Source organism: Castor canadensis, chromosome 3 (genome assembly GCF_047511655.1).
Source record: "Castor canadensis chromosome 3, mCasCan1.hap1v2, whole genome shotgun sequence".
Classification (NCBI taxonomy): domain Eukaryota; kingdom Metazoa; phylum Chordata; class Mammalia; order Rodentia; family Castoridae; genus Castor; species Castor canadensis.
Genome location: NC_133388.1, coordinates 83,395,060 through 83,407,137, shown reverse-complemented (window position 1 = coordinate 83,407,137; position 12,078 = coordinate 83,395,060). Strand labels below are relative to the sequence as shown.

General features: G+C 40.7%; 3 protein-coding genes across 5 annotated transcripts in view; 1 reads left to right on the top strand and 2 right to left on the bottom strand.

Annotated features, from left to right (window-relative positions):
• LOC141421230 (inhibitor of Bruton tyrosine kinase-like) overlaps positions 1–12,078 on the top strand; it is a 1,912,155-nt gene that overhangs the window by 351,537 nt on the left and 1,548,540 nt on the right. The window lies entirely within an intron of this gene.
• Positions 1–12,078, bottom strand: part of LOC141410465 (inhibitor of Bruton tyrosine kinase-like) — a 973,048-nt gene that overhangs the window by 953,082 nt on the left and 7,888 nt on the right. Inside the window, exons 8-9 of one of the 3 annotated variants that reach the window (XR_012445856.1) lie at positions 10,782–10,887; positions 9,081–9,218 (exon numbers count right to left, since the gene is read on the bottom strand). The exons of the other annotated variants lie outside the window; for them this stretch is intronic. The gene's annotated coding sequence lies outside the window, so the exon portion shown is untranslated. Of the gene's footprint in view, positions 1–9,080; positions 9,219–10,781; positions 10,888–12,078 lie in introns of those variants that run through there. 3 annotated transcript variants of the gene reach the window in all.
• On the bottom strand, positions 8,036–12,052 carry LOC141421249 (fat storage-inducing transmembrane protein 1-like). Its single transcript, XM_074066915.1, is given in 4 exon segments — positions 8,036–8,539; positions 8,542–8,672; positions 9,031–9,352; positions 11,953–12,052. Coding segments are annotated over 4 exon segments (1,032 nt in total). The 3' UTR covers positions 8,036–8,060.

The window sequence follows — 12,078 nt, the reverse complement described above, 5'->3', positions numbered from 1 at the left end:
CGATTACCAGACATGGGGGTGCTAGGTGGCAGGCAGGTATGGCGAAAAGTTGATCAGTGAGTAGGAAGTAATACTTAATAGAAACCGAGCACCGGTGCCCACACCTGTAGTCCTAACTACTCAGGAGGCAGAGTTCAGGAGAATTGAGATTTAAAGCCAGTCCAGGAAAATAATTTGTGAGACCCTATCTTGAAACCGCCAAACACCAAAAATGGCTGGTGGAGTGGTTTAAGTAGTAGAGCACCTGCCTAGCGAGCATGAGGCCAGGAGTTCAAACCCCGGTACCACAAAAAGTCGTACTTAACAGGGAAAATTTCCAGGGTGATTTACACAGTAGGATGGCTACAGGTAATACTAATGTACCATGCATTTCAAAAGGTTAGAAGAAAGAATTTTGAATGTCTTCATGACAAAGAAATGATAAATGTTTCGTGACATAAAAATGTTTACCCTGATTTAAACATTATACAAAATGTAGATGCATCAAAACGTATGACACTCTTTAAATAATGTTTACCTTTTGTTTTTCTACGTATCAGTTAAAAATAAGTTTACACAAAAAATTTAAAGGAAAGGTGTTTGTTAGACAATTCTCAGCGGATGTGTATATGCTTACTTCTAAACTATGAGAGTATTTCTTTCACCCAGAGTTGTTTTCGTAGTCTTTGTGTGGGCTCAGGCACTGATGTGGAGGCCTATCTTTTAAGGTATCTTTGTAGTCCCCATGTGGAGATAGCTATTGTGTGAAACTTAAGGAACTTCGTTAAAGGATCCGTATATTTCTGGGAAGCATTTGCTATTTCTTCCTTGGAAAAATCGTCAATCCAATGGAGAGAATCTGGACGTTAATTACATCCTAAGATAGGTGGCACAGCTCACACTAGGAAAACAAGTATAATAACCCTTATTTTCATTAAACTGCTCTCATAAGTGTATTAGGGTTCCTGAATATTGTATGTTTTGCCCCTTTTTGTTAATATGTGATTGTACTGATTCTTACATTATATACATATGTGTATATATATGTGTGTGCATATATATGTATATATATAAATGTATAACAAGTCCACTGCCAGGAAAAATATTTTAATGTAAGTTTAACCATCTCTGTGTGAATCTCTGTATGCTCTTACATCATCATAAGCTTTCCTACAACCAGAAAACTGATGTTTTAGAAAATAACATTTTTCCCCTGGACTGAGTCGGTCCACATACTATTTTTAATGTATTCCAAAAAGGTCATAAGTTATATAGGCCATGAAAAAACATTAAATATGTATTGTGTTTCATTTAAATTTAAAATTAGAATAGCATGAGTTAAATAAACTAAATTTATTTATAAATCTAGAATCATGAAAAGCTAAAAAATGCCATTAGAGGGGAAAGTAAGACAGAGGGGAGAAGGGAGGGTGGAAATGGTTAGTGCATGGTGTAGGCGTGTATGGGAATGTCACAGAAAACCTCCATTTGTAGAGTTAATATGTGTTAGCATGTAATTTTAGAAAGTGCAATTTATGAAAGGAATGGTCTAGTTTTCTGTGTTAATTTATTTTAAATAGTCATGTTAAACTTTTAGATGTGTTTTACTAATGTAATATTAATTTCTCAAATTTTAATTCAACATTAAATATTAATAAAAATAAATTAATAAAAATGTTTCACATTTTTGTCATTGGAGTAAATTATATTTCTTTTTTGTAATTTTCTTTCAGTAGTGATTAAGCACCATCATGGAATGTCATTTTGGAGGGAAAATGTTCTAGCTTGAAATTATAGCATCTAATTATTGTAAAGAAAGAGAAAAAGCAGAAAATTTTAATTTCTAAAATCTTATGCTACTTTTTACAACGTCCTAGGGAAAAACTTTTAAGCGTTTGTTGTAAGACTAGTATGACTGGAACGTGCTCCTTTGCGCTGAGAGGACTGAACTGGTGAAATCATAGCCCACAGTGATGCGTGCAGTCCTGGAGCATGACGTCACAGGGAAGGAAGGGCAACCTGACAGGCACTGTAGCTGCATAGCGCCAGTGAAGAGGTGGTGGCAATGGTGACGCAAAGTTTCGCCTTTGTCATTGGTTGTCGCACATGGCGCATATTTGAAATCCTAAATCAGAAAGGTTTCCTGTGTTTAATTGTCCTGCATGTCTCTGACAAAACACAAATCTGCGGTCACGAATGCTTCGGTAGCATGCCCCGGGGAGCTGTGCAAGTACGGTAAGGCTCTCTGCTGGAATTTAGAAGTGTTGGATAATCAACCGACGGCTTAACCGTCAGCGCGTCACTTGCACAGGTAACAGGTTTCTGCATGTCATGTATTTTATGACACAAATCTATGATGCACAGATAAATAATACAATACATGGAGTCAGCTTAAGTGTCCATTAAGAGGTGAATGACGAGAAATCTCTCCTTTCTCTCTCATTCTCTCTCTCTCTCTCTGGGACTGGGGTTTCAACTCAGGATCTCATGCGTGCTAAGCAGGCATTCTATCACTTGAGCCACTTCCCCAGTCCTTTTTGGCTTTAGTTATTATTGTTTGGATTAGAGTCTTCTGTTTTTGCCCAGAGCTAATCTCAGACCATCATTCTCCTACCATATGCCTCCTATGTAGCTGAGATTACTGTATGCACCACCATGGCCTGGTTATTTGTTCAGATGGGGTTCCATTAACATTTTGTTCAGACTAGCCTTGAACTTTGATCTCTCACTCTCTGCCTCTTGAGTAGCTGGGATTATACAAGTGAGCCACCGTCCCTGGCCCTTATGCAAGATCATTCACCTTGTTTTTTAGTGGTGATATAACACGCCTTCTGCCTGCCCTGCCATCTGAAGGGTGTACTTTCCCTATATTTTGCTTTCACTTTGTTTTTAAATTGATAAACCTACTCTTATTTAAGTCTTCTCTGTGTCTATCCTTAAATTCTTTTCTGATGACCCAAGTTTTTTTCTTTTTTAACACTTTTCTGCTTCTTTTCCATGCTATGAAGTAGCCAGGGGAGCAGGTAATGAAAGCCAAGTAGATGAGGCAGCCTAATTTTGGACTTTTTGCCTCCAAAATTATAAGCCAAATAAACCTCTTTTGCTTATAAATTATCCAGCATCAGGTTTTCTGTTACAGTACCACAAAATAGATTAATACAATGTTTATGAGGTATATAAAAATCTTACAAGGACATTATGTGCTTTGTATTGAGAAATTAAATTTGAATTTATTTTAGCTTGCTTGCAAGGAAATGCAATAATTATTTGAAATCTGGTTTCTAATGACATGAATGGGGGAAAGAGTGGTAAAGAATTAGTGAAGGAAAATAAACTAGCCCTAAAAAGTACACTATGGAATAAAAAAGAAAATTTCATGAAGTTTTCAGTGGGTTTAAAGAACTATAAGTCAGGTGCAGATATAAAGATAGACAAACTTGGATGAAGACAAAAGATCAATTTTAAAAAAGCAATGCACTGGATATCTTATTGGATAAAATGAAATATGGGGTCACATAAGATGGCCTTGGAAAAAGACTACTTGTTTTGAAATCTGGACTTTAGCTTATTTAAGCTATCATTCACATTTTTTATCCAAAATGAAGACAACAATTCATTTCAATTGTTTTGAGTTTATGTAAGAATTTGTTTATAAATGTGTGGTGAATTAGATAAATATTTGATAAATATTATCTTTGATAGTTTGAAAGAATTGCAAAAGGCTTGCTGGGAATGGTGGTTCACAGCTGTATTCCTCACACTTGAAGGCTGAGGCAGGAGAACTGCAAGTGTGAGGCAAGCGTGAGCTACATAGAAGTTTTTTTAAGATGAACCTGCATCGCATAACAAAACCCTGACTCAGCAAAACAAAACAAAAAAGATATCTAAAAAAAATCAAACGTGAGGCCCAAGGGAGTGAATTTATGTACTTAAAAGAGTTTTCCTAGTTTGGGGGGTACACTGGGCATCTTTTATTATGCCTGCTTTGAGACTGGCTATTTGTTCTATGAATTAGGAGTTTGTTCCTAGGGTTTGCTTAGTAGTATTTTATTGGATAGATGAACCAAAAAATAAAATTTTAAACAAATCTCCTGTTGATAAGCACTTAGGTGGCTTTCCAGGTTGAGACAATAATAAGTATTTTTAAAAATGTAATTATATAATATAATTATACTTTATAATAATTTTTAATAAAATTTTTTACAACAAAAACCACTAGCTATAGATGAGAAATTTGATATCTTGGATTTCATCAGAATTAAAGATTATGTTCTGTAAAATAATCCATTAAAAAAGCAAAAAAGAAAACCAAAGACTAACTGAAAATAATATGTAATCTATATATTTGACAAAATACTTACATTTATAATATATAAAGAACCCCCTAACATAAAAACCAAAGAGCCCAATAACAATGAGTAAATGATTTAAATAGATATTTCACAAAATAAAATACTGGTATGAATAATAAATATGAAAGTTATTTAACACAAACAATCTATACAAGTTGAATCTTAATGAGATTCTTTTACATAATTAGTAGAATGGCTAATAAACAATTGAAAACCAAAACCAAAGCTACTACTCCTGCACAGGTAGGACAGGCAGAAAGCCTATGAGCTGCTGGTATCAATGCAGTATGGTAGAACCATTTTGGAAAACAATTTGCAAGTTTCTTGTGAAGTTAAACATTCAGTTACCATATAACTGAGTAACTCTACTCTTCATCTACTCCCAGATGAAAAGATATGTCCACACAGAGCCTTGTACATGAATGTTCACTTACTTTACTTATTATTGTCCCAACCTGGAAGCCACCTAAGTGCTTATCAACAAGTGACTGGCTTAAAAAAATTTTTTGGGTTCATCTATCCAATAGACTACTACCCAACAAACCATAGGAACAAACTCCTAATTCATAAAACAAATAGCCAATCTCAAAAGCAGACAGAATAAAAGATGCCAGGCATAAGAGCTTACATCTTGCTATGTTTTTCCTGAACAGGTAAAACTAATCTATAGTGACAGAAATAAACTAAAGTAGGTTGATTGGGGTCAAAAGAAGGGATAGGACTGACTGCAAACCTTTGAGATAACATTGTAGTTGTGATGTTGGTGATGCTTTGACTTTTGTTAAAACTCATCCACTTAAAAGGGTTTCAAATTATTTTATGTAAATGTTACCTCAAAGCAAAATACTGAAAATGTTTTAAAATGTCATTCATATAAAGTTAAATAGTTCATTAAAAAATTTAATAAGATGCCCAGACTTAAAATATAGCACCTAGTTTATTTTCCTGAAATAAGCTATTTGAAAAAAACCTTTTTACTGAAAAAGAAAAGAAAATCGAAGTCTTGAGGTCTCCAAAATGTAAATTGCGAGTTGCAGTACTGCTCAAACAGACATTTGATGAGGAAGCGTTCAATATGGTTAGTTACTTCTCTGTAAAATGCTCTGCTTTGCAAAGGGATTGAGATGCTGCAAGAAAATGGAAAGGCATTATTAAATGTAGCATATATTTGCCTTTCACCACTGATCTCAGTCATTGAAAAAGTATGTGCAATTTAAAAATGACAACAATGTATTGTACAGAGCAAAAGATTCAATAACTTGGAATTAAGTCACTCTTTACGCGTGAAAGAAAATCATTAACAGGATAAGTGCGCAGGTAGTAAAAATTATGTGGAGTAAGGGTGGACTAAATAGAAAAGGCACTGAAATATCAGATCATGCCTCTGATAATTCTGGAAATACTCTTTATGTTTTCTATTTAAAATGGCAGAATTATAAATGGGACACACATATCATCCAAACCTCTGGAGAAAACAAAAGAAAAATAACATAATCCAAGTAGGAAAAGCCAGATGAGAAGGAAATACAGAAACATACAAAATAAAAAGTGTAAAGTGTGTGAAGCATGTAAGAACCACAGTATTAGATGAAGCAATAATTCACAATGAGTTAAATTCTCCACGCACCATGTAAAATTATGTAACATACCCAAAGAAGCACTTTGAATTGAGAAGTAGCTGATTTATTTATTTTCCAGTATTTCATCTTAGAAAATGCACACCGAATAACTATGCAACAGCAAATGGTCAAGAAGAGGACGGAAGAGACAAGACCGTAGAAGAGACTTTAAGCAAATGTTCGTTATAAAATCTACAAGGATGTGGGTTGGACTTTCTCAGGAAATGACCCTACTGCACAGGAAGCTTCTTTCTCATTATGAAGGGTCTATCCAGAAGAGGCATTTCTCGTCAAAGGCATCTTTATTTTTCTTTGCATACCCAGAAGTGTGTACATCTATGTGTACTTGAAGACGTTTTCATCCATCTGTGGAGGAAGAGAGTAGAGTTTCTAAAAGTCAAAAAGCGTATCGGTAATCCTGGTAGCAAGTAAAGAAGTTCCTAACTACAGAACACCCAGACTTGATTTCTGCATCTATCAAAGAATAGATGCAGAATAGAATAGTCCTTACCTCATGTGTGGTAAGGACTGAATGTTAATTTATAGGAGGAATTTATAGACATGTAGAACAGTGCCTGGAAGAGAGAAAGCACAGTGCACATGTTTGCTATTACTACTTGTGTTTCTCAGTTGCCTCCTAACAGCAGAAACCATGTCTGTCTTATTCACATTACATGGAACTACGCTTAGCTCAGTAAGTATCTGTTAAGGAGTACACACACCTGCTATGAGGAAGACTGAGGTAGAAAAGGGTTCCTGTGTGGGGTGCCCAGGTAGGCAGGCCTCTGAGGAAGGCAGAGGAGAGATTCAGTAGAGCAAGAAAAATAAGCTGAGTGTGGTAGTGCTTGTCTGTAATCTCACCTACTCAGGAAGAGGAGGCGTAAGGATCTCAAGTTTAAGGCCAGCCCAGGTAAAGGTAGCAGTGAGATCCTGTCTCGAAAACAAAATAAAAACAAAAGAACTATGAAAATAGAAGAATGAGCAGGCACCGGTGGGTCATGCCTATAATTCTAGCTACTCAGGAGGCAGAGATCAGGATTGTGGTTCAAAGCCAGCCTGGGGAAATAGTTCACGAGACCCAATTTTGAAAAAACCCTTCACAAAAAAGGGCTGGTTGAGTGGCTCAAGATGTAGTTTGTAGGACCTGAATTCAACCCCCAGTACCACCATCCCCACCCCCACACACAAATAGAAGAATGAAACCTGTTGAAATTGTTCTCTAAGAACGGGGGAGGAGGACAGAGGGAGAAACATGGAGGCGGCAAATCTAACTAAGATATATTGCAAGCACAGATGTAAATATTACAATGTATCCCCCTGTACAAATATTATATACTGATAAATTTTTTTTAAAAAGCAAGGGCTGGGGGCATAGCTCAGTGCAGATCACTTGTCTAGCACATACCAGGCCCTGGGTATAATCCCTAGTACCTAAAAAAAAAAAAATATATATATATATATATATATATAAAACTTTGGCTTGTGGCTTTGAACCTCCTGACCTCTCCTCCTGAGTAGCTAGAATTACAGGCATGACCCACCTCATTTTCATAGAATTCTATGAATATATATATTCTATTCTATATATATAGATTCTATATTCTATTATATATATATATATATATATATATATATAACAAAGAGCACTGTTACCTGCCTTAGTAGTACCATTCTTTGATATAACAGTCCCAGATTGCTAGAGGTCTGCAGACCAGGAGACTGAAAGGAGGGGAACAGCAGGGGAGACAGAGATCATGTACAAAAAAGGACAAAGTTGATGACATCAAGGATAGCTAAGGAATGCCAGCAACATCATTTTTCTTTCTTTTTTTTGCAGTACTGATGTTTGAGCTCAAGGCCTTCACCTTGAGCCACTCTACCACTTCTATTTTTGTGATGGTTTTTTTTTTCAATAAGGTCTGGAGAACTATTTGCCTAGGCTGGCTTCAAACCACAGTCCTCCTGGTCTCTGCCTCCTGAGTAGGTAGGATTACAGAGGTGAACCACTGTGGCCCAGCACTAGACCTTATTCTTACCCTACCCACTCTTTCCAGGCCCCAAATAAATGATGACAGGAGCCAGAGCCAGGCCTGATGTGCCTTTATTTCTTTCAGTTATGCTTGCGGCTGGAGTGGGGGTGGGGGAAGAGCCCATGACCTGGGCTCCCTGGTGACCAGGGCTGATGATACCAGCTGCCATAGGTGAGGTACCAAGCAAAGGTGCCCACTGCAGCACCCACCACCTTGTGAGTGTACTGGTGGAAACAGACGACAGTACAGAGCAGCAAGAAGTTCCAGAGGCCCAGCAGCAGCACATTGAGCAGGAAGACAAGGCGCAGGGGTGTGCCAGCCGGCAGCCCATGGGCCAGGTACTTGGCGAACACTGCTGCTTCTTCGGCCATGAGCAGGCAGCAGAAGGTGAGCAGGAAGGTGTGGGAGGAGACTGTGTAGCCCCGCCACTGGTGGCCAGCAGCCAGACAGCTGCGGCGGTCAGGCAGCTCATGGAGCAGCAGGCCCTGGGGTAGAGGCTCAAAGCAAGAACCAGTCAGGTCCTCGATGAGGAGGAAGGCCCGGCCGGCCCCTCGCCACAAGCTGCCCCCACCACCAGTCGGCTCAGGTGTCTGGCGGTCACTGCCACGCGCCGTGTAGCCAGGAACACCACCAGCAACACAAAGCCCCCCAGGAAGGTGCAGGTCCAGCCCCATGCGGAATTCACAAACTTTCTGCGGGAAGAGAAGAGGAAAGGCTGCTAAGACCCCCACCCCATCCTCCACCCTGGATTACTCTGTCCAGTTCTGCACATCAGCAGCGCTTCTCCTTCCCACACCCTTGACAGCCCCAGTCATTTAAACTAGTCCATCTCATGCCTAAACTTGGCCTTCTAGGGCCCACATTTCCTCTTCAGCCCTATTCCTGACTTGCCCTGTACCCCCAGGCTCTGTTCCCCTCCCCCTCCCCTGACCTTCTCAACCACCTAGCCTATTTTTAGTGTTCCGACTGGCAGGAGAACAGAAGCCCGAAGAAGGGAGCTGGGCTCTCAGAGTGCAGGGAGCCTGCTCCCAGGGCTTTGAGTGAACTCACATGTTGAAGAAGTTGCCGTGGCTAGCGAAGATAGTCCGAGAGTTGACATGGAACTGCAGAAGGGGTCCGAAGATGACCACAGCTGCCAACCAGGCATGGTAGAGGCGCCGTAAGCAGGGGCTGCCCAGGAGGCGGGCAGCCTGTTCACTTCCAAAATACAGCAAGGCAGAGGCCACCCAGAGCAGCACCTTGACCAGGCAACCCAGCAGTGCCTGGATTTGGGCCCTAGCCCCCACCACCGCCCCCGCTCCATGTTCCCTCCCCTCCCCACTAACTGCCTGCTCTGCTGGGCAGCAGAGGAGGGGCTGATCCCCCCAACACTCTGCGGACAAGAACAGACAGTGACAGGTGTGGCAGATACAGGGCAGAGGCCTGATGGCAGCTGGCAAGCCACGGAGAGAGGTGGGGGGCAGTCAGGGGCCAGGATGGCGTGCTGCCACGTCAGCAGGGTCCTGGCCTTGGGTGTGTGGAAGTGTGTTCTGACAGCAGCCTGGGCCCTTTCCTGTTAGCTCTGTGTCCTCAGCTCCAGCCACGTTCTAATTCCTAGCTCAGGGTTAGGCCTGCTGTTCAAGACTATTCTTGTCCACAGCCTGCTTGAGTCGCCTGCCTCAGTTTGGTCAAAGTCCCTCTACCGCTACCTAAATTCTAGCATGATTTTACTCCATAGAAAAATCACAGGCCATGAAGATAAAACTAACCAAACCTTGGAAGTCATTAAAACAAATCTGTGTCTTTTCACCAAAGTGGTCTGGTTGTTCTCCCTGGGTTCTGAGCAGCAATGTGAGTGTCTACAACATTGTGTCCACCTCAGGCCCTGGAAAGCCTATTAGCTGGGATGTCCTTTTCAGTACTAGGAACCCAGCAGATTGCCCAAGCTCCAACTCCTGTCTGGATGGAGGAGGGGCTCTAAGGGGCTAGTTTGGTTGAAGACAGCTGTGCAAACTGGTGGTTGTGCAAACTAGATGAATATGTCAGGCATCATATCAAATGGGGCACTGTTTGTGTTTATGATGGGGTTTAACTCAGGCCCTTGCACTTGCTAAGCAGGCGCTCTACCACTTGAGCTGTGCCTCCCAACCCAAGGTTTTTTCATTGATCATGTATCACACTTTGTAAAAAAGGATGTAATTCAAAATTAAAGAATGGAGGTGTAGCTCAAGTGACAGGGCATCTGCTTTTCAAGTGCAAAGTCCTGAGTTAAAACCCCAGTTCTACCAAAATAATAAATAAAATTCATTTTAAAAAACTTCCTGGGAGGAAAGATGAAGGAGGGGGTGAATTCAACTATGATAACTTGTCAGTACTTTTGTAAATGTTGCAATGTACTTCCAGTACAATAATGAAAAAAAATTTTCCTGGGCTGGAGGTATAACTTAAGTGGTAGAGTGCCTGCTTAGCAAGCACAAAGCACTGAGTTCAAACCCCAGCACCCGGGGGGGGGGGGGCGGGAATTTCCTGTGAATGGGTGCTGGTGGCTCAAGTTGTAATCCTAGCTACTCAGCAGGCAGAGATCAGAAGGATCATGGTTTGATGCCAGCCCAGACAAATAATTTGCGAGACCCTATCTTGAAAAACTCCATTACAAAAAAGGGTTGGTGGAGTGATTCAAAGTGTAGACCCTGAGATCAAACCCCAGTACTACCAAAAAAAAATTCCTGTGATCATAAAGCCCTACAAGTTAATTTTTTATTTTACATCGAATTTCTATAATTATTAGTAGTACTAAATATATGATTAGGACAATCACTTACATTTTGATACTGTATTGGAAATGTTTCCTACTGAGGCGAATGGATAGTCCATGGACCCTTGATCAGATGAGGCTCAGTTTTATAAATTCCCTCTTAGTTTGGCACCCTGGAAGTAATACAAGTTCTATGTGAGTTGATAAAATGGGAAGGAGATCCGGCATGACAACTTCTTCACAGTAAAGCTTTTTTGAGGAAAGAGAACACAGAGGCTGGGGATCTGGACAGTTACTCTTTTTTTTGGCAGTACTGGGGTTTGAACTCAGGACCTCACACTTGCTAGGTAGGTGTTCTTCCTGCTTGAGCCACTCCATCAGCCCTTTTCTGTGAGAGTTTTTTTTCCAAAATAGTGTCTTGTGAACTATTTGCCCAGGGCTGGCATTGAACCACAATCCTCAGGATCTTTGCCTACTGAGTAGCTAGGGTTACAGGTGTAAACCACTGGAGCCCAGCAGAGTTACTCTTTTAATATCACCTATTTGGGCCAGATGTGGTGGTATATACCTACTCCAGCTAAGGCAGGAGGACTAGTTGAGTCTGGACAACACAGTAAGACTCTACCTCAAAACAAAAAAGTCCCTGTTTGTGAAATAGGTACCCCTTTTACCTCTTGTGGTAAGTCCATCAGCACCCCTGGAAGTACGTTTAGAAAGCATGCATGACATGTTGTGGAGAAAGATCTAGATATAGTGATATGAACTCCATCCGCCTGACTTTTAGTTTGTCTGAAGCCTGGGGTTCTGAGTGGGAGGCGTCAGTGTCTGCCAGTTTCTCTGGTTCTGCATTCATGGGCCACCTCTTCTAAAGTCTGAAATAGCTCCAGAGTAGAGCTAACACAGATACTCTTAGGTTCTATCAGAAAACATGCTTATCTTCTGCTATCTCCATGTCTACTCTGATGCTAAGTTTCTGAGGCTGGTGGGGGAGGGCCTGTCTCAAGACTTGGTTAGAAAATAATTTTAATATATTTTTTTCATCTTGGGGCATCAAAGGGATGTTTTCTTCTATAGAGTAGGATAGCTGAAGACTTTGGTGAAACTATTTTCTTGAAGTAAGAAAACATAAGACTTCAGATAGGAAAAAGAACAAGACAGAAACACTGAGCTAGGTTCCCACAGACAGTTTAGTGGGGGAGCCAAAGCCAGTTAAGAGGACAAAGGAGTCCTACTTCAACCTCCTTTCTTGAAGCTGCTGGCCTCCAGCAGGATAATCAGGACCCTCTGGGAAGCAGGGCCTGCCCCACGCTGGGCCCCATGGAGCTTCTGGGAACTCATGCCTCTCACACAGCTGTCAAAACTCA